Below are 27,788 nucleotides of genomic sequence, written 5' to 3'. Positions count from 1 at the left end.
AGGACAAAGGAACATTTTTGATGGACTGTCAGCGCAGAGAACATCCTCCAGATATTCAGAGCCTCACAGACGCTGTAGTTAAAACGTGGCAGAACACAGCCCGATGACATACAGACCAAGACACGCCATGTGGTCGCTGGCAACATTTGTAGCAAGAAATATAGAACTGCTTCCAAATGTCTGAGTTCGAAACATTTTTTTAAAACATGTATGTAGTGTTTTTGGATACAGTCTCAACAATATAACAATGCACTGTGATTTTAGCTTTTTAAAAATATATATCTTTACCTTTTTTAATTTGAGCGTTCTAGTAAAATGTTACATTGCTTCGTTATCTGTAAGTGGAAACGCACAACTAGAGTTGAACATACAGAGCCACTGAGCTTTTATTGACATATAGAAGGACAGAAGTAAAAGAGGAAACATGACAACAAATAAAAGAGTCAGGAGGCTCAGTTACATTTACTGACTTCAATTGGACTCTAAAAGAGAAGGTAAATGGTGCCAGGTAACAAAAGTATTTGTGGATTACATTAGACTGAAGCACTTGAACACCAGTTAAAAGTAACATTTTTGCATCAGCTGTTTGTGACCCGACTTCTACGACACGTTGGCCTCCTGGTTGATGAGGGTGTTGAGGTCCAGCTTGGTCTTCTCCAGAGCTGCTGTCTTGGCTCGCCGCGAGGGACGCACCACAGGAACCGACTCTGGAACATTTTCTCCATCGCTGTGGACGAAAACAACAGAAAGGCAAAATATTATGAGAATGTGGAAATGAAGCAATCGAATAATGTTTTTGTCTTTCTAAAAAAAATAAAAAAATAAAAGGGACATTGTCGCATTCCCTCGTGCCGACTGAAAGCGCTCACCTCTCCTCCGACGACTCGGCCCTCCTGCTCGGCCTGCGGGCCCCTTTGGCTGTGCTGACTTTCCTCTGACCTGTGCACACAAGCGCTCGGTTACCTCACAGTGCCGAGTCCTCTCTTTGACTCGGGGAGAGCTCCAACAATTAAGTGGCACTATGAACAGCTGCAGGTTCTTAGTTACCTCTCTTGGCCCTCTTGGCAGATTTACACGGGTCGTCTGTTGCCGCCTCTGTGGATGGACAAAGACAGAAAGTTAATATCCTTTTGCGGTAACGCAGATCCAGAGGAGGAGACGCTGGTCTACGAGGGTTGTTACCGTCTGCGTTGACGTCCAGCGGCTGGAGAGCGCTGCCGCTGAGGAGCTCGGCCTGCTCTCGTGCGTCCGCGAGCTGGTGAACCATTTTCTCCAGAGCGCGGAGACAGACGCGATCCTTCACCACCTGAGGGAAACGGGACGGAGGAAATAAGACATCGGGCCGCTCAAGAGGCGGATTCAGAGATGGAGAGAAACCGTACGAGTGTTTGAACCAATCCCAATCGCACTGACTTTGGAGGCGGAGCAAATCGTGGCGCGTTTGAGGGCTTTGTCAGAGACATTTTCAGCCCTTTATGAGCATTTTCCTTCATGTCAACATGTCTGCAGTTTGCCCAAGGGACTCACCCACAATTCATAGCAATGTGACGTTAAATAGGGTTACCAGTGGAAGTGAGAAATGTTTAAAAAAAAGCCCTAAAAAACAAGAAGGATTCAAGATGGAACGTAGACAGACTTGAAACTATTTACAGACCTGGTTTATCCATCAAACATTTCAGGCAAAAGCCTGGAAGACGTTCACAGTACAAAATAAATTATTGTTGGGCCCACGTCATTCTGTCAGTCCTGACTAAAATATCTTAACAATGGTTTAATATTCCATTCTGAGCGCAACCGTGAAATCCCTCTGGCTTTCCCTTTAGCGCCACCATGAGGTTGACGTCTGTAGTTTCGAATGAAACGTCTCAGCGTCTATCTGATGGATCGTTCTTGGCACATTTAAAGTTGCCCTCTGGAAGAACCGCCGTGAATTCTGTACGTCATCGTCGGTCCAAACACGCCAGCGGAACCCGGTACCTGAACGAGCTGCTGCAGCAGCGTCTGCAGGTCCTTCCTGACGGTCTCGCCTCGGCTGAGCTCCAGGTTGCTCAGGGTCTTGGCGTAGAGACGCACCTCCGGGGCGCCGGGGTCCTTCAGCATCTCCCCACACATGCGCACAGCCAGGTAGTCGTGGACGCACACCTCCTGCAGGCACAAGCAGTCAGTCACCCTCTTGTTTGGCGTTGGGCCCATTGAGCGGCGACAAGTTAAAAGTTACAAACGTTATGCATTCTGCGGGGAGCGAGCGACACGTCGAGAAGCTCAGACGTAGGGCCACAACAATAAAATCGATAAAACTCGATTATTAAAAAAGGTGCCAACGAATTTCATTATCGAAAAAAGATGAGCGCAGCAGACAGAAGGTCCAGGAGGTTCTGGTGCAGCCCGTTGTTTCCTCTCGTATGTCACTGCATAGTCACGTTGCTTGCTACAATAACTTAACAACTAGGCTAACCGTTGTCGTTAGCTCGCTAAAAAAATCATCAACCGTTACTTGCGGCTCTACTCAGAAGGCCAACAAAGAGGTCGCAGTGGTTCCGGGATTGTTTTCTTGCCTCCGTGTTGGCCGAGGGCTTGATGAGCGCGCTTGGACGAGTCAGCTCGACGAGCAGCTCCACCACGTTGTTAATGTCCACCTCGGCGAGCGGCGAGGTGGCCGGGGCGTTCATCATGGTGCGAACGGTGGGCAGGAAGGCCTCCTCCAGCCCCTCCTGGTGAACCCTGATGCACAGACACGGTAGCGTTACTCTAACTACAATCTACTACATGCTACCACTTCAACTACAAACTATAACTATGACCTTCTGACCTACTATGCGCTTTTTTTTTTTTTTAAACCTAAAAAATGTTATGACTTTTTTTTCATATCTCATCACAAACTATTACTTTTTTTTATAGATAAGATCAGCGATAAGATAATCCTTTATTAGTCCCTCAGTGGGGGAATAACAGGATTACAGCAGCCTTGCTCAGAGTAAATAAAGATAAAGATCAAGTAATATAAATAAACAGTAGAACAGTAATAAAACAAAATTTAAAAATTAAACAGTAAGAAGAATATTAAATATACAGGTGGAATAGAAAAAGTGTATAAAAGTACTTCACAATAAGTAAGAACATTTAGTTTATTAGATTTTGAATGAGTAAACTATACTATGATTTTTATTATGAGTTTATGTTTTCTGACACTATTCTATGATGTTTTTAAGACATGCTATACTATGAATTAGAAAACGTCATAATATACTTTATCATGACTTTCTTTGAAAAAATATTTATGCTTTTCTATACTGTGACACTTTTACTACCTTTTGTATACCTACTCCATATTAGTTTATGTATTTAATTAATTAATTAATTTCAGTAATAAACTAATAATAGGAGGACGGAAAAAAACATGGGTGGAATGAATGAAATCCTTGTAGTTGGCTTGTGTCTGTGTGTGTGTCTGTGTGTGTGTCTGTGCGTGAGACCTGCTCTCGCGGGCGTAGAGCTGGAAGAAGACACCGAGGCAGTGCCGCAGCCGGGTGTCGTCCTCCGTGACAGGATTGTACCACAGCAGCACCAGGCGGGAGAGCATCTTGGCGCTGGAGATGCGGCCGCTGTACATCAGCTTGGCCAGGCCCTCCGCCGCCTCCGTGCGCAGGTCAGACACCTGGAAAAACAAGCAACGCACGGACGATCCAATAAAAAAAAAAAAAAAACATCTTCGGCAACGTTACGTCCAGGACGGGCAACTAGACACATACGTCTGTTAACCGAGTTCAAAGTTCACCTCGCTGTCCAGGAGCTCCGACAGCATCACGAGGATACTCTGCGCCGTGTCCTCCGCCGCGTCGCCCTTCTCCTCGGCCGCCGGAGCGTCTTCCTCCTGTCGGTCTGGCGATTGGGAGGGCGGGGCCGTCTGAGTGGCGGCTGATTCGGAGAGCAGCTGGAAGCCAAAGAGCAGCAGCAGGTCGATGACGGCCCGCAGAGCACTGATGCGGATCTTCACCTCATCCAGCTGGGCGATCTGAAAACACACACACATACGTACACGGTTTGCATTCATTTGTATTCTGGCGCGAGTGAACCAGAATTACAGCTGAAATGCGGTGTTGGGGTTCTAGCTCCTCTTAACATGAAGCAGGTTTATGAATGTATTTCTGAATGAACACTCGTGTGTGACGTTACCTGCAGCAGCAGGACCATGTGGGTTTTGGCGAGCTCCTTGCTGTGCAGAGTGCACGTTCCCAGACAAACCACGGCCATGTTACGGACAGCAGGGTGAGCGTTCGCTATACTGGGCAGGACCTGACGGACGGGGAAAATAACGACATCAGCTGACTTTTACAGACTCGACTTCAGATGATAAAAAACTAACAATGAGCAAATAACCACTTAACCTGTGATTAAAAAACTAATTATAATAAAATATAATGGCTAACAGTCACGTCCAAGTGAAAAATACGATGATGTGAGCTGTGTGGGGTTTACCAGCGAGGACATCAAGGCGCTTATGGTTGGACCGATTCGTGTCTTGATGCTCATCTGCTTCAGTAGTTCTGCACACATGATGAGACATCTCAGGAGAGTCTCTGGGTCACTCTGGGGGAAAAAAAAAAAGAGAAAACAAAAAAAAGTTGTGAAGACATTTTCCCCTTTTCGATTCCAGGAGGAAAACATCTTCAACAACAACATGTCATGGCGACGCACCTTCTCGGCGCGGATCTCCTTGTCGGTCGGCTGGCTGCTCTCTGTGATTTCCTGGAGGATCTGGTTCCGGCGGTTCTCGAACTCGGTGATGGAGTCCTTCAGCTCTGCGGCGCGGCTGAAGTCCTGGGCGGCGATGCAGTCCTCCAGGGTTTGCTTGGCCTCCAAGATGTGCACCTTCACCTCGGCCAGCTAGATAGAGATGGAGGATGTGAGCGGAGGAAGGGAGAGTCATTCCTCAGCTGAAATACACTTGCTCAGGGGGATTGTTTACTTATAAGACGACGAGACTGCGTCTTCATTTACAGGAAAAACACAACAGCTGGGGCTCTGGGCCAGGTGACGGCCCTCTGGAGCCGACAACGCCTTGGCTGACTGAGACAGGGAGCGGTGGAGAGAGAGAGGCCGCTGCTCCACAGAAGGGATGGCGTTATAATACACCTGGGCAAGGATCATCTCCCTTCCTTGGTAACCAGCGGCTTACACTGAAGTATTAGAGACCCTGTGAGTGTTTTATAGAGCCGGGGCTCTTTAGGGGCCGATAGCGTACTCCACATAGTGGAGTAAAATGTGGGAGTATATGAGGGCTAAGAACATTATGATAGAAGTATGCGGTAGCTACTCTCATAATTTGATCCTTTTTTTTGGTTTGAACTATTTGAATGGTTTGAATTGATAACAATGATTCTTTTGAAAAGCCACTTAGACACTAAGACCTTCAGGAACATTAGTAGAAAAAGATCCATGCTTTGATTCGGCCTCTAAAACGAGTAGAGAGCATTTTAAAAATGTGATTTCTGCAAGATTTGCATTTTTTGCTGATGAGATGGCGAGCGCTTCTGTTCTGGAAACTGCTAGGTTTTTGTTAATATAAGCGTATATAAGTAAAGCCGTACATCCCTATGAACGCCCCCGGTCTTTAGCTTGTGGCTGTAAAGTTTCATGAGGCTGTGATTTTCCCCAACAGGTCACATAAGGTCATTTTACAAAGGAATTTCACTACAATGTGTTACCGCTGTGAGGGTTAACATCCTCACACGTGAACACCGTTGGGCTCGTTGGATGCACACGAGTCTCAGCTTTCCAGTTTGACCCAGTTTATGGATTTCTGAGACTGTTTAGGGTGTCAGTGTGCAAAGATACACACCATTCTTTTGAAAGGGCAAAAAAAAACCTCATTTGTTCTGCAGGCCAAAAAAAACCTGCTTGGTTTTGGATTCAAAACTGCATGGGATATTCATAAAGTGGGCCTCCTTGCATGTCGGTGAGGAGAATCATTTTCATATGAAAAATCGGCGAGCCAGTTTTCCTTCACCAAGCCCGGGTGTCTAGTTATTCTACGATACCAGTATCTTGACTGTCTCTATAAGCCTGAGCCTCTTCAAGACAGCCCTTTCTGCCGGGACTGCCGGACAATCCTTCAGAAAAATGTTAAAAAGGAGAAAACCACAGGATCTCTCAAGGCAAAGACCTGATTGGCTTATGCACCGTCCACCTCACGTAAACATGCTTCGTCTCCAAACACAAACCATCAGAGTGACGGACAAATAGAAGCAAACAGAACAGGGAGGACTAAGAGAAAGGAAGATAGTGGACGTTACTGGGTCAAAGTGCATTTGGGTGCCCTCACCTGGACCTGCTGCCGACGGCTCATGTTCTGGTCCACCGGCTGAACGGCCTCCATAATGGGCTCCCTCACATCCGAGATGATTTCTGCCACCTGCGTGACACAAAACCAGCTTATTTAGGCATCTACCCACTGGGTGGGAAATCTTTTTTTAAAATTATTATTATCATTTGCGTGCGTGCTTGTGCGTGTATTTATGTATGCATGTATGGATGTACAGGAGAAGCACACGAGATTCACAGTGACGACAGGCTGGAGATTTAAGTGTCAAACTCACAGTCTGAATGCGTCTGTGGTCGTCAGGAACGAGGGAGAGGAGTTTCTCTGTGAGAAGGAAGACCAGGGAGGAGGGAGTCTGTGGAAGAGCCAACATCTCCTGCAGGACTGCAAACACACGCTTCCTACAATAGAAACGTGCAACATTACTCGTCCGAACACCTCCACTTTCAACATTTCTGACAAGCAAAACAAAATAAGACTGAAGCGGTTTCGAATTATTGACACTGGACATCTCTGACATAAGTACAGGAACACGCATTGTCGGTTTCAACGCATTGTCTGAAGCTCATAAATCTAAAGAAAGAATAGCAGCAACATCTATATGTATAAATATATATTTTCTTCTTCTTTTCGTTGACATATTAGAATCAAGGTTTCTTAACTGAGGGAATATTTTCAGCAAAAAAAAACTGAAAATACTGTTGACAAAAATAAACACATTTTTAACAGTAGTATGTGCTTGTTATTATCAATTCTGACGGCATAATTACATATCACAATATCTCGACAGGTCATTTCATCACGATTATGATTATTCTATGGAATTATAGCCCAGACACAAAGAGAAACTTCCCCACGGCCCTCCTCTCACCTGCTGCCCTCCTCGTTGGTGTCCAGACAGCCGATGAGACGGATGAGCTGCTGCGAGATGAACTCCTTGGTCATGACGAGTTCCAGCTGGTTGAAGTCGGCTCTCTGCTCCTCGGACAGCAAAGGCACCGCCTTCAGATATCTGCGACGGGGCGAGAGAGACGCACAACTCAAGAGGACGACAACAGCCGCCGGGAGCAGTCGGACGACAGCCGTAGAAGAATGACAGAGGGAACGCGGTGGTGAATGCAACAGCGGAGACGGCATATTTGGAAGTCATTGTGATATTATTAACTACACGAATAAACCCTTTGTGGAGTTTGTTACGATCTATCTGCAGCAGCAGTGGGAAAATATACAGCCGACGGCAGGAAAACCAGAAATGTGATCCAGTGAATCGTCTCTTCTCTCACCCGTAGAGGTAGTCGGCATAAGTGGCAGCGTCTGGTAACACTTGCTCCAGCATTTCATCACCGTCGTCTCCTTTGGCCTTGATGAACTCACACAGAGCTCTCCAGTAAAGCACGTTCTCGCAGGACAAAGAGTCCACGGGGACCAGTTTCCTGTTGACAACGGAGGACGTTTCATGAATGACGCGATGAGCCGCTAGAGACGTGACGCGACAGGACGTGGGGGTTTGAAGTGTACCTGTTGTCGAGCTGCCCTCTGTTCTGCAGCAGCTCTTCAGCGGGCGTGCCTCTGAAGATGGCTTGCAGCGTGTCCAGAGCCGTCTCGGCACAGTTCTCTACATCCAGCCGGTGGAGCAGCTCGGTGAAGTTACCGTCCAGCCGAAGCATCCAGGCCGGCAGCAGACGAGAACAAACCACCTCCCTTACCGCTTCTGCGACACACGCACACAATCCGACGAATTTAGAGCCGACGCAAACACTCGATGGACAGAAGATTTCTTTTAAACCACTCGGTCACTTTAAACAATTCATTATGGCGATAAATCAAAGGTTGAACTAATCATGTTTCTTTGTTGCAGCTTTGTGTTTACTAAAATGTGCAAGTACTTTAATTGACAAAGGTGTCTGTATAAATGTAATGTGTCACGGGTACAGAAAACATCGTTACCTGAGGCGTCGTGGAGACCCTGCTGCAGTAGAACAACTCTCTGTGCGATGGTCAACGCTTTGATGTGAACTTTGTCAGCCAGAACCTTTCCACAGAAAACAAAAAAGGGAGTAAGGTGAACCCCAACTCATCGCATTCAAGTCACTTTATTGTGTTGCTGTCTGCCAATGTACTTGGATCATCGGACTGCGTTTGCAGCTACCTGGTAGGCTAGCTTGCGGACGTTCTCTTTGATGTCCCTGGTGCGTTTGAGTACTTTGGGGAGGGTGCGAGGCGACATTGCAATGCAGGAAAGGACGGCGCGGCGCACCTCAGCGTTCGTATCATTTTCTAAAATCAACATGTAGGCTGAGCAGGGAAACAAAACGGAGCGTTAGACAGTTAGAGGGCCAAAGAGAAAGATAGAATATCATACATATAAAATCACAAAACTAAGGCTACGTCAAGGATAATGTGCCGAAGGCAGCATATTTTACAGTTGAACAGTAACAATATATTCTGTATTTGCTGGAGTGTTTTGTCAAATCAAAAAACTTAAGCAGGCGGGGACGGAAAACAAAAAAAACAACAACAAACCGCTGATGGTTGGACAGTCGGGATCCTTTGGCTGTTGTAGACGCGTCATGGCCAGAGCGGCCTGAATCCGCACATTGGGGAACTTGTCGGTGACGCGGACCAGCATGGCTTGGTGGATGCGGTCGAAGAGGTCGTCGTCTATCTGGGCGTTCTCCGCCATGCTGCCCAGAAGCTTGTTGATCAGCTGGCACACGCGGAAACGCACCGCATGGCTACTGGCTTTGTGGGACTGAGAGGAAAGGAAAGGAAGGAAAACAGAGAGAAAGAGCCCAACAGGGAACGAGAGGAGATCGGATTAAAAAAACAGCAGACGCATCAATCACATCTTTGCACAGCACACAATGTTGATCTCTTATATTCCCTGAATGATTATACCTCCAACAGGAAGTTGAAAAGGAAACTCAAAAATGGATGATCATCATCTTCTTCCTCCTCCTGCTGCTCCTCTTCCTCTTCAGCCTCAGGACGCTCCTCATCATCCTTCGGTGGAGACTGGAAACTCGTGGCAAACCTCGCAACAAACTCTATGACATTTTCCACGGTGGGTTCACGCTTGTAGACAATCATGGCATACTTCAGGTAGTGGATGAACTCCTCGTGGAAAAGAGTCTTGTCCTCGAGCTGGATAAGGAGACGGAGGGCGTCATCATAACAGGAGACAAGAGACGTAAACCAAGAGAAACTATAGTTTATCTTTTGGAAATGGGCAATAACTGCAACCAAAGTAATGGGATTTGACAATATTCATCCACAACAGAATAGATAATCAGGTTATTATTTAATGCCCCCAGACTCAAAATACAGAGAAGCGGCTTTCACTTTCCAGTCATCATATCCAACTTTTCTGTTCGACACTTTTTTTTTTTGCCTTGCAACGTTTGCGTCATTTTGTTCCTGAAAGATACTTTAAAAACACCTGTATTTGCTTTTTTAAAGTGTGATTTGATCATATTCATACATTCTTTACCGGAACCAACTTTGCAGATATGGATTTAAACTGAGTTCGCGTGGTATTCCTGATTGTAACGCAATGGTGGCCTTACATGGTCACACAGCACCCACCTTGTTGTAGCGGCTGTTCAGACTCGCCACCAGCTTCGCCTTGTTGTTGTGGCTCCTCTGCGCGCGCTGAAACGCCTCTTTAATTTCAATTTCATTGTCTGCGGTCATCTTTCCTTCACAGAACAAACCTAAATCAAAAAGGAGAGCGAGAGAAGAGCCGGTGAAACAGCAGCGGACGCTTTCCCCTACAGCGACTGACGAAGTCCGGTTGTAACTGAACGCTAACGGCAGCCGCTCGCTCGTCTCCGGTGTCTCGTTAGCTTACAGCTCCACCTCTCTACAACTCTCACGACACCGAGCTTAAGTTACGCAAACCTTGCTTAGTCGTTTGGGGATAAAGTTTCTCTGGGATACTTCACACACCCTGTATCACAGCATTAAAACACACACAGTATTATAAGTGACAATTAAACGTATTATAAGTTTGAGAAACGTACCTTTTCTTCACTTCTCCTCTCAAAACAACACTGCCGCGGCCGCCAGTTTTCAAATTCCACTGTTCTCGCGAGAACTGAGACGTGATTTACTAAATTCTGTCTTGTTTTGCCCCGAGTTTAGCCTGGCAGGCGTAGATTACATTAGATTACGTTTTGATTTAGGTGTTACAATAAATTAAATCAATAATATGAGTACAAACTCAGAACAACAATAATCAAGAAAATGGGAAGGCGGGGGGGGGGGGGGGGGGCAAACCAAACAAATCAGGTGTTAAATCAGTCAGTCAAAAAGGAATCAGAAACTATTTTGATAATTGATTTACTGTTGAAGCTATTTTTTAGGTGGAAAACTTTCCCTAAGCAACAGGTTCTCAAATTAAGATACCTTTCTCTGTTTTAATTGTAAACCTTCTTTGAGTTTTGGAGACTTCGGTCCCATTTCCCCACTTCTTTTTGGCATTTTACAGATCAAATGAATCAGTTCATACTTCTCACACCAGAAAATTGTGAGGTTTCATTCCAGTTGGGTGAAAGAAATCAATGACTAAAAAATGACTAATTCTCCCTTCAAACTTTCCATACTTAAAGTGTGAACTGCTCAGAAGATGCAGCTTGCAGCTTTTTATTGTATTAGCACACACGCGGACCAACTGTGCGCTCGCTCTCTCTCTCTCTCTCTCTCTCTCTCTCTCTCTCTCTCTCTCTCTCTCTCTCTCTCTCTCTCTCTCTCTCTCTCTCTCTGTCGGCGGTTTGGGCCAGTCACGTGGCGTCGCGTTGCTCTGACGGGCTCGTTGCTGTATTCATATTGTTTATGTTTAACCAACGAAACAAAAGTTAAATGTAAACTGTTACTTCTATACTTTTGTCTACCACGGTGGCCTCGTAGGGGCTACAGTGGGCTGGCACATGGGGGGCCCGGGTTCGAAACCGGGCCTGGACACACTTGAGGCACTAAGCACGCGCGGGTCTACCAGTGTAGCTCGCGCGTTAGACCACAGCGCGTGGTAGTCTACCCTGGACGGTAGATGCCTGTGTGAGGTCATTAGAAGCAGCCCGAGTGAGGTTCAACTCTGTGTCAGATCCGCAACGTGGTAGTTTTTTTTATTTTATTTATTTAACTTTATCTGATATTAGATTAAATATATATTTTTGGATTTCATCTCTTTGACTTTCCTGGTATGAAGTGTTGACTGATGGTAAAACGTACAGGGACCACGGACCCTTCTTCTTCGTGGAAGTAACCAAGTTTAGTTACTCGAGTATTGTACTATACAATTCGAAAGGACTTCAACCTTTTATTCATTTTACTTAGCTTTTTGACTGTTTCAATGTTTTATATTCTTCAAAATTTGAGTATTTTAAATATCTCAAATGACCTTGGGCCATTCATACGTCATGCATAATTAATAATACAACAGTTAAGGATATTTCAAGACTTCCAAACAGTGAAGAGTGATTTCATTCTCCCTTCAAACTTTCCATACTTAAAGTGTGAACTGCTCAGAAGATGCAGCTTGCAGCTTTTTATTGTATTAGCACACACGCGGACCAACTGTGCGCTCTCTCTCTCTCTCTCTCTCTCTCTCTCTCTCTCTCTCTCTCTCTCTCTCTCTGTCTCTCTCTCTCTCTCTCTCTCTCTCTCTCTCTCTCTCTCTGGAAATCAATTTAATATAGAGGATGCTCTTCCAGCCTCCTGCTTTGGGACCAGGATCATCTGAGAGGTGTATTATCATATTAAATATTTATGCCAGTGGATGCAGGGGCAAAAAGTCTCTCCATTAGTCCATACACCTGCTATGACCCGAGCCAGATAGAGGTGGAAAAAATTGTCTTCTGCAAATCCATGAACCCTTACTGTGGGGGAACTTCAGACGTCTGGATGCTTTCCAAGGAGATCCCCTCTCCCTCCCACCCCTATCCCCTAGCGCTAAACTACCATTTTACATTACCTTGCACTCATTTACACTTAGAGCACGGTCCAATACTGATTGCCTGAGTAGCTCCATCAAACACAGATCCTGTGGGGTCCCCTGAAGCTCGAGGTTCACTACGTGCCAATTGGTTTGTGACCATTTGACGAATTTCATATTTTGTTTGGGGCTATGCTCGACTAAAGAACCGGTCCTGCATTAGTAATCCTGCGGCCATGTCTCAAGGCCTCAGTATGCTATGGACAAACTAGGTGGTAAGATGTGCCCTTCTAAAGATACAACTGTTTCCATCTGATCCGAGAGGCCACGCTTAAAAGGATGAGGGAAGAGTGTGTAATGCGTCCCCCTTTTCCTGACCAATCCCTCTCCAAGAGCTTTGGCATTTTTTTTGGTACTCTCAAAAAGCAATAAATCGTACTAATGGGTATTATACACACACACACACACACACACACACACACACACACACACACACACACACACACACACATACTTTCGGGCAGTCTCTCCTCGAAGCATTCACGGTGTAGCACTTGGTTGGATATGTGATAACTGATGTAACAGTGAAGAAGGAGAGCTCGGCAGCCCATTGCCACGTGATGGGGATTGTGCGATTGTGCGATTGTACGTTTGTTGGAATCAAAGCGGGGAAAAAGGACAAAACCAGCAAAGGAGGGATCCATCTTCCAGGATGGCCAGAAGTGTGAAAGATGTGGACTTGGACTTTAAAAGACATGCAATAGAGTCCCGCCCTTTCGGTTGACCAACATGGGTGCCACGACATATCGATGACAGACTGTGACTTTTTCGACTTGCGAAATTATCTTTTACATTAAAAAGAATCAGATTTGTAATTCATGCCACAATTCAAATTTGTCTCTCACCGTTGACTACATGTAAACATTTTTGCACAATTAGTTCCCTATGAGGAAACCGGAAAGGGGCGTGACCAGGCAGCAACCTCCACCTGATTGTCTCCACTCTGCTTCGCTTGGTAAATGGTCATAACACTTGCATTCTCTCTCCTGGCCACCAGGGGGCAACTCTTCTGGTTGTATAGAAGTCTATGCTTCACGTGTTAAAGCTAAATTATCTCTACTGACCACCAGATGGTGACTCCTCTGGTTGTATAGAAGTCTATGCTTCATGTGTTAAAGCTGCATTCTCTCTCTTGACCACCAGGGGGCAACTCCTCTGGTTGTATAGAAGTCTATATACTTATCGCTTGATTTATTCCCTCAGTAAACATTGTAAACATGAGTTTATGTCTCAATCTCTAGTTTCAAGTCTTCTTCAATACAGCACGATGTTCAATTTTTGGAGTCAAATACAGAGGGGTAGACTTCAGGGCGGGGCTACATTGGGATTGACAGGTCACTACAGAGAGCGGTATATGTCTTTACGTCACTTCTCCACATTACAAATATGGTAACTTCCGTTCACTGGTTGCAAAAAACCTACATGGCCATGGCCGTAATACAAGATGGGGGACTCGAAACTTCAAAAACTGAATGGGTGACGTCACGATGACTTCCTCCACTTCTTATAGTCTAGGTTCAAATAAAATTATGATCCCAAGTTGCATCATGGGAGATGTAGGATTCAGTGTTTTTGGAGCTTTAGTGACTAGTGCAAGTCTCCCTAACTTTATGAAACAACACAGCTAATTTGCTGGACTACCCCTGGTTTGGGATGCTCTGGCATTGGTGCCAACTTGTGCATGAGAATGTGTTCTTATGGTTTGCACTTTAAGCTCTCCAGTGGGGGGATATAGCTGCAGGGAAAACACTGACAGTCTGTGTGCATTACGGGTACGGCATATATCAAGTTAGAAGACAACTAGTTGTGAGAGCATTTTCTTGTAGTGGTAGTAGTGCAAGGTGTATCCAACCGAGAGGACCGTTTGCACAAGAAAGAAGCAGCGGTCACGTGTTTCTCTTGATCGGACTGATGGAGTAAAATCCCACGACTGGTGATTGATACAGCAACGCCGGTAGGGGCGGGGCAGCACTGCAGCAGTGCGTCCCTCTCTCTCTCTCTCTCTCTCTCTCTCTCTCTCTCTCTCTCTCTCTCTCTCTCTGTAACCCCCCCCCCCTCCTTCCCACCTCTCGTCCCCCTCCCTCTCTCCCTCTCTCTCACGCGCGCGCTGTCTCCGGTAATGTTCCATAGGAGGACACACACGCCCCGCTCCGCCCCTGCCGCGAGACAGGTGGTCGGGCTGTCCGCCTTCATCCTCGAGCGCTCCCTCTTGGAGTAAAAGAGAGAAGAAGACAAAAACAATAGCTGTTGACGGCAAAGGGAAGGGGTCGGTCGGCGCGAGCGCGAGCGCGTCCCCGATGGACTTCCAGCGTGTGACCTCCGCGAGCACCGGGCGGGAGGCAGCGGGAGAGAGGGGCAGCAGCGACCGGAGCGCGCGAGGAGGAGAGACCCCGCCGACCTACCGCCAAATGTTCCCCAGCGAATCGCTCGAGACGGGAGGGGGGCAACCGACGGACGAATGAGATGCGCGAGTAGGAAAGTTGACACGTTTTTTGTGTGTGTTAAATCTGGGGTGGGGATTTCAACATCCGAGAGGCGGCGGGATCGTTGGTGACTATCCTCCGGTGGTGCGAGGAGGAAGTTCGTGCGGGGTGTGTGAGGTGTGTGTGTGTGTGTGTGTGTGTTTTTTTTTTTTTTTTAAATGATGGCTTCTTCAGCCGGTAAGGCGGCACAGCCCGCCGGGCCGGGCAGCGCGTTGAACGGGACTGCGGCAGAGTTCCCTAACATCGAGCAGGAGCTGTACGACTACCAGATGCACGGAAAGATGTGCAAGAAGATCGCTCAGCTCACCAAGGTAAGACAGCCACTGACTGGGAGGGGAGGGGGAGGGGGGGGGGGGGGGGGGCGAGAGGAACGGGGGGGCGACAAGCACGCGCTTGTCACCGGATCCGTCAAGCTGATTGGATGATCTGATGGCTGCCTCACTGTATCTGCCCTCGCACCTACATACATAATATCTACATAATAACATATTGAAATTTTATATATATATATATATATATATATATATATATATATATATATATATATATATATATATATATATATATTAGGGGGCTTTAGGCTGCCTCGAGGGACAACAATGGACCATTGCAGCCAAGGTAAGCTGTATGTAAATGCATTTAGGATATTAAGATAATAAAATGCCTAAACAGAGAAGTAACCCAAAGACCTATATTATGAAAATGATATATTTCTGTATACTCACATTCAAAGCATATACATGTAATTCATCGTTATCTCTCGGGATAGTGATTGGAAAACTTGGCTTCATTCGTCCTCGTGACTGACACAGTCATCAGACATTACTGAGAGCTTTAGGGGGCTTTAGGCTGCAGAGCTCCAGCTATTTGAGAGCCAGACCTTTCAGGTCTTTCAATTAGGAGTGATGTGATTATCGGTTGACGTATGGATCATCATCCCCATCCATCGATTCGTAGCGCAGATGGGCCCATGTAAAAAGAAGAAGAAGAAGAAGAAGAAGAAATAATGAGAGTAAAGAGAACTGCACATCAAAGATTGTAGCCAGAACACATTTTCTTTTTGCCTGACCAACAGATAATGAGACAGGTACCCAGAGGTATCAATTATCAGTGATATGAGACAGCAGCAAACATGGTGTGGGGGGGGGGGTGCATCATTTGAGTAATCGATAACATTCACATACCATATGAAGGGTGTGTGTGTGTAGGGGTAGGAGGGGGGGGGGGGCTCTGGTTTTCTGTGCAGCAAGCATTGCTATATGGGGATTCTCCCTCTCTCTTTCGCTCTCTCTCTCTTTTATGGTGCACAATAATGCTTACAGAAGCAGGGCATGACCCATCGCTTGTTGAGCTATGACAATTACTGATGACTGTGCAGTTCCTACCCTCCCTTGAGGGCTCACCTCTGTGTCGTCTGTAGGTGCGTGTGTGTCTGTGTGTGTAGGTGTGTATGTGTGTGTGAGTGATACGATGCGTGCTGCAGTTGCATATGCAGCATGTTGTTCAGAGAGCTTCTTCTTGGGACGCGCAAAAACAAAGATGACACTTGTGTCTGTGCTTGTTAAGGGGATTTGCCAGCATAGTCCTTTGACCTCCTTCATCCTGAAATAAACCAAAAAAGAAGAAGAAAAAAAAACAACTGAAGGAGAAGAAGCCCGGAATTGCTTCTCTTGAAACTTCACGCAAGACCTCCGTCAGCCCTCTTTGGCTCTTTTGATGACCTGCAGTGAATAAATCCGAAACCCACAGCGCTGATGAAACATAAGAATCATCAAATCCGATATTTGGTGTAAGCGTTTTTTCTCGGGGCTTTGGGATGCCGGCCATGTGACACGCGGTTTATTTGAGTGTTGCAGAGGGTGTGCAGTGGAAGCGGGAAATGGGTCAGCTGTGGTAACCGTATATATTTATTAACCTCTGCTCTCTGTGTGTGTGAGGGAGGCTGGCGCACACACACGTCTACTTAACACACCTCCTCACGTCGGCCCGTCCCTCAGTCCCCCCACTTGCCCGTCGACACTTCTGCTTGAATTTCACGGCTACCCATCCCCCCCTCCTCCTTCCCTTTGCCACTGAGAGTGGTCCGCCCCGGTTGAATGGGTGCTGCTAAAGATAAACCGGTATAGCACGCCGGAGTGTGTTTACGTGGCGGAACAAGCCAACGGGAAGAAAAGCGAGGGCTGACCGCGTCCGGCCAGCTGTTGTGAATGTTCACATAAGCTTGCACCCGCATGAATACACAGAGGAGAGTCTTTTAACGTGACTCATGGAGATCAACAGGGGCACATTAAAGGATGCACATATATGCCAAGACGTTTGATTGGCAGCTCTAATTCTGTCTGTTTGACTTCCTGTACTTATCGAGCTTAAGCTGTCACAATGGTCCCCGCTTTGTACTTCAGAATAAATGGTACCCTCTTTGGTATGTGTGGAGGCATGTGTGTGTGTGTGTGTGTGTGTGTTTGTGTGCGCATGCTCGCTTGTCTCTTTGCCTAACCTCTCCTCTGTGCACCAACCATCCACTCCACATCTCACCCCTGTTTTTTAAAAAAGGCCTCGTCCCGGCGCTCCTTTACATACTGTAGACAGAATATTAATTTCATGCTTTGCTGACTATGAAGTTATTGTCAATAAGCACGGGCACCGGCTCGCGAGGCCACATGAATAACACTATCGACTGGCGGGTTCAATGCGGGGATCTCGAGGCAGGATTTACAGTAGCAAGAGGCTCTCGCCACTCTCTGACCAGAGCTAGATTTACTACCCAAAAGGGGAATCAAAGTGTGACACTGTCTTATTGCACTGAAAACAACGTTAAGGCCATGTCCAATACTTGTTCACAGTCATATGTGGTGCAAATCGGCTAAATATCATCATTGTGTTTGGTTTCTTTGTGAGACGCTACAAATCAGAAGCTAACTTCAGCGATGTGGTTGATGCTAACAAGTGAACAGATACTTGTATTACTGTTTTATTACAAGTAATGGTAAACGCTGAAACTTAGTGTAATACCAGTAGAGAAGAGTCCGACTTCATCTCAGGTACACATTAATCTAATTGTAAAGTTTGCCAACTCAAGCTAACAATAGCCAGAAGGTTGTTGAACACAAGTATCCTTTTGTTGCTTGTAATTTAAACATTACATTCATGAGAGAATATTGTGAAAGTTGTCGCATGAGCTATTTCAGGAAATCCGGCCAAAAACTAAATAAAGCTCGCCAAGCTGTGTGCGGCGTACAGCAGAGTGTGTACTGGTAGTTACGCTAGCTGTTAGCTGTTAGCCGTTTGCCGTTTGCGCTCCGGCGATGGATCTTTTTTTCAGAAAGCGGATCTCCAAACCTTCAACGCGTCATTCTGCCGATCTAACAATATTTATATAACACATTTATAATAATTTCTTCCCCACAAAAGTTATCTCTCGAATATAAAACAGAACACTATCTGCTCTTGATAGTTATCAGACTAATCATCATCTACCAGCCTTTCTCCTGCTTTTGGCCTTTAAACATTCACTATTGGTGCACCTCTAGTTACACATACAAACTTTGTAGTGTTAGTTTTTGTCTGCTTCTTAAAGTAGTTTGTCTTTGTGCTTGTATTAGTGTTCCCTTATGCGTTATTATGTATATCCCTTAAAAAAAATCACTTAAAAGCCTAACAGGGACAAGGGCAGCCAATTAGCCTAGAGGTCCTATGTACATTGTACCACTTGCCTCTTATTGAAATGTAATAATGTCCATATGTGTATAGTCTGTCAAATAAATGAATATATAAAGTAAGATGCATTTTTTTTTTTACATGTTCTGCTATTGTAGGTCAGTCTGAGGGGTTATCCAGTGAAATGTGTGTCAGCGCTAGCTTGGTGTGTTTGGTGATTCAGAGGACTCAACCTCAACCCCATCCAACACCTTTGGGCCGAACAGGAACGACGGCCTGAGCACGCGACCTCGCTGGTGCTTTTTGTTGTTGTTGTGGGGCAAATCTGTAGAGAGGCTTCCCAGCAAGGTGTAGTGTTCGGACGCTCACATGGCTCTTCACTCTCCTTGCTTTTCATTCTGGCTTAAGAGGACTGCCGAGAACACCACACACACACACACACACACACACACACACACACACACACACACACGCGCATACGCACCCTCCCCTCAGAACCGTGCCCTCGAGTCAGAATCCTCTTGAGTCACAGGTCAAAGTTCACGGTCGGCGTCGCTCTTGAAAGGACCGGCAGCACAGGATTCAGAAACGTGTCGTCAAACCATCCGTCGTCCACATCGGTCGCTTATTTATGAGAAACACACCGTAGATTAAAGGAGCGTGACAATCGCCGAGACAACGTAAGCATGTGCGTGTAAGAGACACTCACACACAAACACACACACACACACACACACACACACAGAGGGAATGTCCAGCAGTGCTGTGCCAGCTATGTGCTGCAGACAGAGAGGCGTCCGGGTAAAATATGAGCCTATGTGTCCCCCCCATGCGTACACACATAAACTTGCACACACGCACGCACGCACGAACACACACACACACACACACAAACACACACACCTCTGCGGTTGTATGTGTAAGTGAGCCATCAGGGCCTGTAGCCTGTAGGAGCAGATGAAGACACTGCAGAGATGGTGTGGAGGGTACAGTGGATTGTGGGGGAGAAACGGGCCATATTTCAGGTGTCCGTCACAGACTATATCGGGCCTCCACACATGCTGACAGGCAGGAGAATCACTGAACTGCCTTAACTCACGGCGCGCTGTTTGCTCGTGTTGCTGTTTAACCTCTGTTATTTGTGTTTGGGGGATTATTGTGTTTCCACGTCAAGTCCGTTGTCAGTCTGATATTTGCTTTCGCAAAGCTGGCAGTTCTTATGATGCTGGCTCCAAAAAAAAAAAAAAAAAAGCCCCGTGCTTGTGGACCAGTGTTGGTGTCAGTTTTTTCCTTCTGTTTGTGATGCACTCCCACACACACACACACACACACACACACACACACACACACACACACACACACACACACACACACACACACACACACACACACAGCGGATCACCTGAATAGGAACTGTAAGCAGGTTGTTTTCCAAAGAAGATCAAGAAGGCAAAATTGAAAACTATCAGCATACAGGGATATCAGTCACATAAAAAGAGAGATAAAAACAGTGAATAAAACCTTCACTATATTCCATAAGAAATAAGAAAGATTTTATACTCTTACAAATGAAATAAGAATGGCAATTTTAATCTTTTCTTATCAAAGCGGAAACATCTATTACTCAATCTGCAAATAAATCCCTCAATGTCAGCTGAAACTCAACAATGACTGGCTGCTGCTGCTTTAAATTATTCTGCAGTTAGTTCCAAAAATAGGAGGAAGGCTACAGAAAAGCACTTTTTCCTGAATCTCTTAACCTGAGGGACATAAAAAATGTTTTAACTACTGTAAGAAAAACACGAAGAAAGCGTTGGTTGACTTTCTAAAAAATATACTAATTAAGCAAGACGAGAAAACACAGTGAACGAGAGTAATTAATAAACATTAAAAAAAACACTGATGGTAAAAGGCACGTCAGTATGAGATATGACCATAATCACGAGTCAGTCGAGCAGAGCGGCCGCAAGAAAGCACGACGGCCGATCGTATGTTTCCCGTGTGCAATAACACTTCAATCTTTCCTGGTCTGTTGTCGACACTCTCCAGGTGATTTATTCTCTGAACATGAAGAACGAGGAGCAGGAGGCGGCCCTGCAGGCCTTGAGCCACGCCCACCACGAAGAGCTGCACCGCGTCCTGGTGGAGACGTGCCACGAAGGGGAGGGGTCGCCGCTGAGGACACGCCTCCTGGAGATGCAGGACTCTCTGGACGAGCAGCAGAGAGTTGGAGCCCAGGTGTGTGTATATATAAGTGTATGTGTGTGTGTGTGTGTGTTTATGTGTCTTAGTGAGTTCCGACGGGTCTGAAAAGTAAAGTTCCCTAAACTTGCATCCTCTATAATAACCAGCAGGGGGCGAATATAAGTCTGATTGTATTGAAGTCTAATGGTGCGTTCACACCAAAAGCGTTGCAAATTTTTTACTAGCAAAAAGCCGAGATGACGACGGCCAAAAACCAAGATGGAGAAGGGCAGAAAGGTCAAACTCTAAGCTTGAAAACTGCAATCCACCAATCAATGGGTGATGCTCTTCTTCTATCATGTGGGTTTAACCTCCTGATTATGAGATAGGCTGACCTCAGTCAAGGGCTCCTCGTGTTGCTGTAATGTCACGTGTAGAAACCCAGTGGGAGCAGCAACTCAAACCCGTCCTTCATGTGACCTACAACAGTCAACCCCGCTCAGATAGCCTGTGACTTTACAGCCTCCGACTTCATGCCTTATTGACATGCTGCACGTCAGGATAAAACATCAACATGAATCATTAAGACCCACATGACTTTCTCATGAGCTCTTTGGAAACGTCTCAACCAAGGAGACAGGAAGTAATGTGACATCTTCACTTTTAATTTGGAACGCGTGGACACGCTCGTCTGTCTGGTTGTTTTTCTATTTCCTGTTTCACTTGAAGCTCACTTCACTTTTTTTCTTTGTCTTTTGCTGTAAATTCAGGAGCATGACATCACCTGAAGTGTAAACACAGCACATCTGTTAACAAACATCCAACGCAGTCAACAGTCGGATCCCCACTCTGTCTGGATTATTAATTAATATATTACTTAATAAAATCTTTATTCATGCGCCCACGGTATGAAGATAGAAATACATTCAGTTACCCAAGTAAGACAAATACTGTACTTGTTTAAGGACATGTCAGGCATATTTTCCTTTCCCATAATCATCGAATACATACACAGTTATGAGGAGAGGAACATCAAGTGTCTCCTCCTAAACCGGTCTTTTATTGTTAGGACTCATCGCTGCATTGCATAACTTCTGAATCCTGGTCATGTGACTGGCTGAATAAAGGTTTAGAAACCAAACTGCTGGCTGGTACGGATGTTTTGATGAGCATTGTCTGAACACAGACTGTGTACAAAACGTGGACGCAGTCGTCAGGACATCACCAGCCATTGGTTTTGTGGACGGACGCTTTGAATCCTTATTGTGGCTGTCGCCATCATGGTTTTTTTGCAACTAGTGAATGGTAGTGACCACATTTGGTTTGCGGGGTTAGGGGTTATGTTAATATGGCATGGGGTCTACAGCGCTGGTGGCGACCTGTCAATCACCTTGTCGCCCCGCCCTAAAGCATCCCCTGCTTTATGGTCTGTTTGACTCTAAATGACCATAATGTACTAAATGAACATCACGCTGTATCGAAGAAGACTTGAAACTAGAGATTGAGACATAAACTCATGTTTACAATGTTTACTGAGGGAATACATCAAGAGAAGTAGAGACTTTTAGAACTACTATACAACCAGAGGAGTCGCCCCCCTGTCGGCCAGTAGAGAGAATGCAGCTTTAACACATGAAACATAGACTTCTATACAACCATAGGAGTCGCGCCCTGATGGCCAGTAGAGAGAATGCACTTCCTCATTGGAGGTTGCCGCCTGGTCAACACTGTAGCTCGTTAGCTTGTGTGGCCACAGTTCAGGCCACACCGTTCACCTGCTGGAGCATGTTTGCAGTGGGAATGTGCCACCACAAAAATAGTTGAACTCGAGGATGCTTTCATGTGGAGCAAAGTGGCTGGGAGTAATAACGTCACTCTTTTGATTCCATGCTTTGAATAATTTGGTCAGCGTTGAAAGAAAAGGGCCTCTTACCCAAGACTTAGGGTGCACAGTCTGAACTGTTTATGAAACAGTCTCAGACTCAGATCCGTCTTCCTACCTCCCTCGTTGTGGGCCCTAGCCCGTATTGCCAGTCCCACTGGAGGCAGTTAAATGAGGGGACTCCTGTCACTTTCGTCCACAGCGATTTGCCAAAAAACAGTCCCTTGCAGTGACTTTGAATGTCTGTCCAGTGTGTCACTCCTTCCCCTTTTGGGCCTCCAGGTGCAGGCGAACTTCGAGTGCTTCCGCATCCAGTCGGAGGAGAGGAAGCGCGAGACGGGGGCGGAGCTGAGGAAAGAGTTCGAGGAGAGGCTCCAGGCTGCGGAGGAAGAGCTCCAGGAGGCCAAGGCCCACATCGGCGACGCCCAGGAGGAGAACCTGCGGCTGAGCAAAGAGCTGGAGAAAGCCGGCGAGCAGATCGGGCAGCTGGACGGCAAGTGCGAGGAGCTGCAGAAAGCGGCCGACGAGGAGAGCCGGCGAGAGGGGGAGCGGAGGCAGAGGGCAGACGAGGAGGGCAAGAGAGAGGAGGAGGAGAGGCAAACGGAGGCGCGGGAGGAGGGGGAGAAAGTGCGAGCGCTCTCGGAGGAGCTGAAGGCGCTGCGGGAGGAGGTCGAGCGGGCGGCGGAGGAGAGGGGGCGGGCGGCGAGGGAGGAGAGGGAGCGCTGGGAGCAGAGGGTGAGCGACCTCAACGAGGAGCGGGAGGACATGAGGAGGGCGATGGAGGCGGAGTGGAGGGAGGAGCGGCGGCGCTGGGAGGAGCGGGAGGAGGAGGAGAAGAGGGGGCTGCACAGCGCCCTGCGAGAGAGGGTGAAGCGCGCCGAGGCCGAGGCCGAGGGTCACCTGGAGAGGCTGGCGGAGGGCAAGAGGAGCACGGCCAAAGTGCAGGAGCGGATACAGGTACACACACACACACACACACACACACACACACACATACATATTGAAATGTGGCAGCTTCCTGCTCAGCTAATGACGGTGCTGACGGGAAAAAAAAAAAGGGAGTGAGTTGGAGCCAGAGAGAGGGGGAGTGGATCTTGCTCGTCTAACCGCCGGCTGCCCTCCCTGAGTGCTGCTGCTCCCAACGCTGCCAACTCTCTGCTAATGAGCAGTTTGAGCGGGAGGGATCCGCCGCACCACTGCCATTACCGCCTCGCGCACGAGCGTTAAGAAGCCCCGCGAGAGCTGGCAGCGAGCTGGCAGCGAGGCCTCACACAGCAGACCATTAACCGCCCGTAGCTGGGAGGGATGCGCTCCCTGAAGGCTGCTTTATACTCGGGTTTTAGACGCAAGCACGCAAGACCCGCGAGGACCCCTTGCGTAGTCCCGCGAGCCCTCTCGCGTGCTCGGGTGCGTCGCCCCAAAATTTCGGACTATCCGTCGAAGCTCCGCGAGCCGTTCGCTAGCCCGCGAGACTGTGACTGGTCTGCTAACCACGTCCTTTCTGAGTCTGGCATTTCCGGTTTCATAGCTTAATACCGCCATTTTTAAAAGCCGGAGCAGAAACACCAACAATGGATCCCGTTGAAGAACGTTTGGCTGAAGAGGTCCGCAAATACGAGCATTCATATAACCCGTCTGACGGAGTATGAGGACACGCAGATGGCGGTGAATTCCTGGAGGGAGATATCGATGAATGGCGGCGTGCAGCTCGACTCTAAACGGTCGTGCTCTGTTCTGGCGTATGGAAAAGGCGGGAACCATAAACCAAAACGAGTCCGTCGAAGCAACTGCGTGGCCAGCCGCAGTTGCAGTTGCAAGAGTGTGTATCGCCCTTGACTCACCACCACCCCTCCCCCCTCCCTCCTCTCCCCCTCTTATCGTCCTCCTCTCCTCTCCCCTTCATCTGTGTCAAAAGCTGCTTCCCTCACCTGTCTTCCTTTTCCCTCCCCCTGCTCTTTGTCGAACCCCACGACGATTCCTCTCTCGCCTCTCGTGGGTGCTTGTGGCGGTGCCGGTGTTGGGGGGTGGGGGTGCGTGCGTGCCCACCAGGACCTGGAGGAGGAGCTGGAGCTGGACCGGAGGCGCGTGTCGGAGGCCGAGGGCGCGGCCAGGCGGGCGGAGGAGGAGCTCGCCGTCGCCAAGGAGAGGCTGCTGCTGCAGGAGGACGAGCTGCAGAGCAGAGCAGGTACAGCCGCTCAGTATGCGCCCTCCTCTCTCTCTCTCTCTCTCTCTCTCTCTCTTTATCTCCCTCTCTCTCTCACCTGCCGTCTCGCCCGTCCGTCCGCCGGGGAGAGAGAGAGAGAGAGAGCTGCCGTCGGCGAAAACCCGCTGAGCTCAGCGCATTCCCTCCAGCCACTCTGACTCAGCGTTAATTAAGTTTGTAATATATACGGGGAGTGCAACAAACGCACGTTATTCATCCTCCACAAAGGCAAACAGTTTCATCAAAGTGTCATCACACCCGGTCAGCGGAAAAAAAAAACAAAAAAACAAAACAACGCCCAGTGATTCCAGTTATTGCACGAGAGTGACTTTTTGTTTTGGGGCGTTTCCTCACTCGCCGCCGGTTCCATTCTGCTTCTATTATGCATGATCAATCTGTGTGTGTGTGTGTGTGTGTGTGTGTGTGTGTGTTTATTGGGTTAGTGCAGTGGTTCTCAAACTGTGGGGTGCGACCCTCTCGTAAGGCGTAAGGTATTACAGGTGGGGCGCGGGGGGAGATGCAGATTCTCCAAAAAATATTATTCTCTGCATTTTACCCATCATCCTTTGTAATGAAGGAGCTTTGTGCTGCTGTGAAGCTCTGGGGCTTCAGTGTCTTGCTCAAGGACACTTCAACATGAAACTATGGGGAGAAAACAGGGATCCAACCGGCTTCCTTGGTCATGTTTTTTGAAAATTATGAGGGTTTTTTTGCACATATATAACTTTATTTGCATTGTTTTAACAAAGTGATTGCACATGTTATTAGTTTTTGTCAGATGGAGCGATCTGGTTTACCTTAAAGGGATTTGAATTTTCTTTAATCTATTAATTAAAAAAGCACGGATGGAGGAGTCTCAAGACATTGGAGCATTTTGTTCCCATGTTGTTGGGGCGGTGGGGCCCGAACATTTTGCTTCCTCCTTCGTGGGGCGCGACAGAAAAAAGTTGGAGGACCACTGGGTCATAGTGTTTATTTGGGGCGTGTCCTCTGTGTGCAACCAGAGGAGCTGCTGAACCGCGGCGGCTGCGAGACGTGTGTGTGCACCGAGGTGGAGGAGCTGAGGAGCCAGACGAGCCGCCTGCAGGGCCGGAACCGCGAGCTGGAGCTGCAGAGCAGCGGCAGAAACAACGACCACGCCCGCCAGATACGCCAGGTAAAACCCGCCCACACACACACGCAAATAACGAGCCGCCGCGTCCACTTGCATTGACCCCGTGTGTGTGTGTGTGTGTGTGTGTGCTATCAGCACGCCGAGGCCCTGTCCAACCAGCGCTCCGAGATGGTGCGAGCCCAGACCGAGGAGCTGCGGCGCATCCAAAAACACGCCGACGACGAGCGCGAGAAGCTGCAGAAGGAGATGGACAGAGAGAGGGAGGAGCTGCGCAGGGAGCGGGAGCAGGAGAAGGAGAAGTTCGAGAAGGACCGCAACAGGCTGCGCCGGGAGCGGGACGAGGAGCGGGAGGAGGTGGAGGGCGTCAAGGAGCGCCTGAGGAGGGAGAAGGAGGAAGAGGTGGACCACCAGAGGAAGGAGCTGGAGGTGGAGAGGGTCCGCGTCCGCCTGCAGCTGGACAAGAGCATCGAGCAGGTGGAGGCGGAGCGGGCCAACGTGCAGCAGAAGCTGGAGGCGGAGAAGAGGAGGCTGGTGGAGAAGGCCGAGGAGGACAGGAAGCGGCTGAAGGAGCAGGTGCGGAAGGCGATAGAAGAGGTGATGAGGAGGCACGCCGCCGAGCTCCACGGCGTCCAGGAGGCTCTGAGCTCAGAGAGGAAGACCAACCAAGAGGTCAGCGTCTGTCTGAGGGGGGTGTCCATTAGTTTTGTGTACTTTAATACAGCTGGTTCCTCTTCAGGAGTCACCTGGCCTAACCACAAAGTATGAATTGTAGTAATGTATCATAAAAAAACATACAGATCAGAAAATAAAGGAACTATTTCTGTAGCTTTTAAAAAGCTCACTTTTTTTTGATCGTCTCACCACTACTACAAGTCTGAACATTTTTACCCCAAACTCTAAAAGTTTTCCTCCTATCACTATTTATCAATCTATATTGTTATGGCGCATGTCGCCCAGTTTTGGAGATATCGGAATGAGAGCAGAGTCACGTAGGAACTACTTTCTTTCTACCGTGGTAAGAGGCTAAATATGTTGTTTTGATTTTGCCCATTTAAGACCATTCAAAACCACCCACAGCAAAGTCTGTGGATTGTTTTGACTAACCGGGTCATGATTTGTGGAAATCAAATTGCCATATTTATTTATTTTTTCAGTATATTGGAGAGAAAGCGGACACCTCTAAGGTTGATACCTCCAAAACTACTCATACAAAGCAATCTAGATTGATAATTAACAGTACAGCTAAGAGGAAAAAATATGTATTTAGGATTTTAGGGTGAACTGCCCCTTAAAAAGCAAAAAATAGAGTTGAAACTATGATGGCATTTCATGGGATAACTGTCTTTGAGCCGTCTTATAATGTTCTCTCTGTAATTCCTAATTCGGCTTAGCAGTCAGGAGACGACAGCGCGGTGGGTTAAAGGGCTCAACAGAAGAAAGCTTTGTTCATGTCATCGGGTCGTTGACGAGGAGGACTTTTCTTGGCAGGTGTGCGCGCGTTTGGATGAGGAGAGGAGGAGCGCCGAGGAGCTGCGCAGCGAGCTGGAGAGGGAAAGAGAGGAGCTGAGGACGAAGCTGAACGACGGCACCAATGAGGTTCACTCACCGACGCGCATCCCATCAAAGTATTCTCTAATACCAGTCGCGATATGTGTTTAAGGTTCAAGGTTTTTATTTTGCCAGACCAACAGTCCAGACACATTGGAATTCTTCTCTGAGTCAGTTTTTTTTCATACATACATACATACATACATACATACATATAAAAAACACTATACATACTGTACATACATGCATGCATACATACATACATACATACATACATATAAAAAACACTATACATACTGTACATACATGCATGCATACATACATACATACATACATACATACATACATACATACATATAAAAAACACTATACATACTGTACATACATGCATGCATACATACATACA

The 27,788-nt window shown here is 47.4% G+C and overlaps 2 protein-coding genes across 3 annotated transcripts in view; one reads left to right on the top strand and one right to left on the bottom strand.

Moving 5' to 3' along the window:
• Window positions 1-361: 361 nt before the first annotated feature.
• ncapg (non-SMC condensin I complex, subunit G) lies at window positions 362-10,484 on the bottom strand. The gene is made up of 22 exons (XM_068592188.1): window positions 10,342-10,484; window positions 9,905-10,032; window positions 9,218-9,463; window positions 8,843-9,071; window positions 8,469-8,614; window positions 8,267-8,351; window positions 7,838-8,030; window positions 7,603-7,752; window positions 7,191-7,331; window positions 6,597-6,720; window positions 6,323-6,412; window positions 4,696-4,884; window positions 4,477-4,587; window positions 4,174-4,293; window positions 3,776-4,012; window positions 3,474-3,655; window positions 2,556-2,721; window positions 1,978-2,145; window positions 1,183-1,306; window positions 1,048-1,095; window positions 870-939; window positions 362-727 (listed from the first exon to the last, which is right to left on the bottom strand). Exons 2-22 carry the CDS (start codon window positions 10,010-10,012, stop codon window positions 601-603), a joined length of 3,054 nt encoding a protein of 1,017 aa, XP_068448289.1. The 5' UTR covers window positions 10,013-10,032; window positions 10,342-10,484; the 3' UTR covers window positions 362-600.
• Window positions 10,485-14,431: 3,947 nt separating this feature from the next.
• The window catches only part of fam184b (family with sequence similarity 184 member B), a 24,984-nt gene continuing 11,627 nt past the window's right edge, over window positions 14,432-27,788 (top strand). For both annotated transcript variants that reach the window (XM_068591902.1, XM_068591901.1), the window contains exons 1-7: window positions 14,432-15,105; window positions 20,501-20,689; window positions 22,800-23,474; window positions 24,567-24,702; window positions 25,725-25,876; window positions 25,970-26,503; window positions 27,323-27,430. In XM_068591902.1, coding sequence (XP_068448003.1) covers window positions 14,953-15,105; window positions 20,501-20,689; window positions 22,800-23,474; window positions 24,567-24,702; window positions 25,725-25,876; window positions 25,970-26,503; window positions 27,323-27,430 — 1,947 coding nt within the window. In that variant the 5' untranslated portion in view covers window positions 14,432-14,952. The remainder of the gene's footprint in view (window positions 15,106-20,500; window positions 20,690-22,799; window positions 23,475-24,566; window positions 24,703-25,724; window positions 25,877-25,969; window positions 26,504-27,322; window positions 27,431-27,788) is intronic.

Source organism: Clinocottus analis, unplaced genomic scaffold (genome assembly GCF_023055335.1).
Source record: "Clinocottus analis isolate CAN_PGR_092001 unplaced genomic scaffold, fCliAna1.0.p SCAF_26, whole genome shotgun sequence".
NCBI classification, from domain to species: Eukaryota; Metazoa; Chordata; class Actinopteri; order Perciformes; family Cottidae; genus Clinocottus; species Clinocottus analis.
The sequence above is the reverse complement of the archived record's forward strand: the minus strand, read 5'-3'. Positions and strand labels throughout refer to the sequence as shown.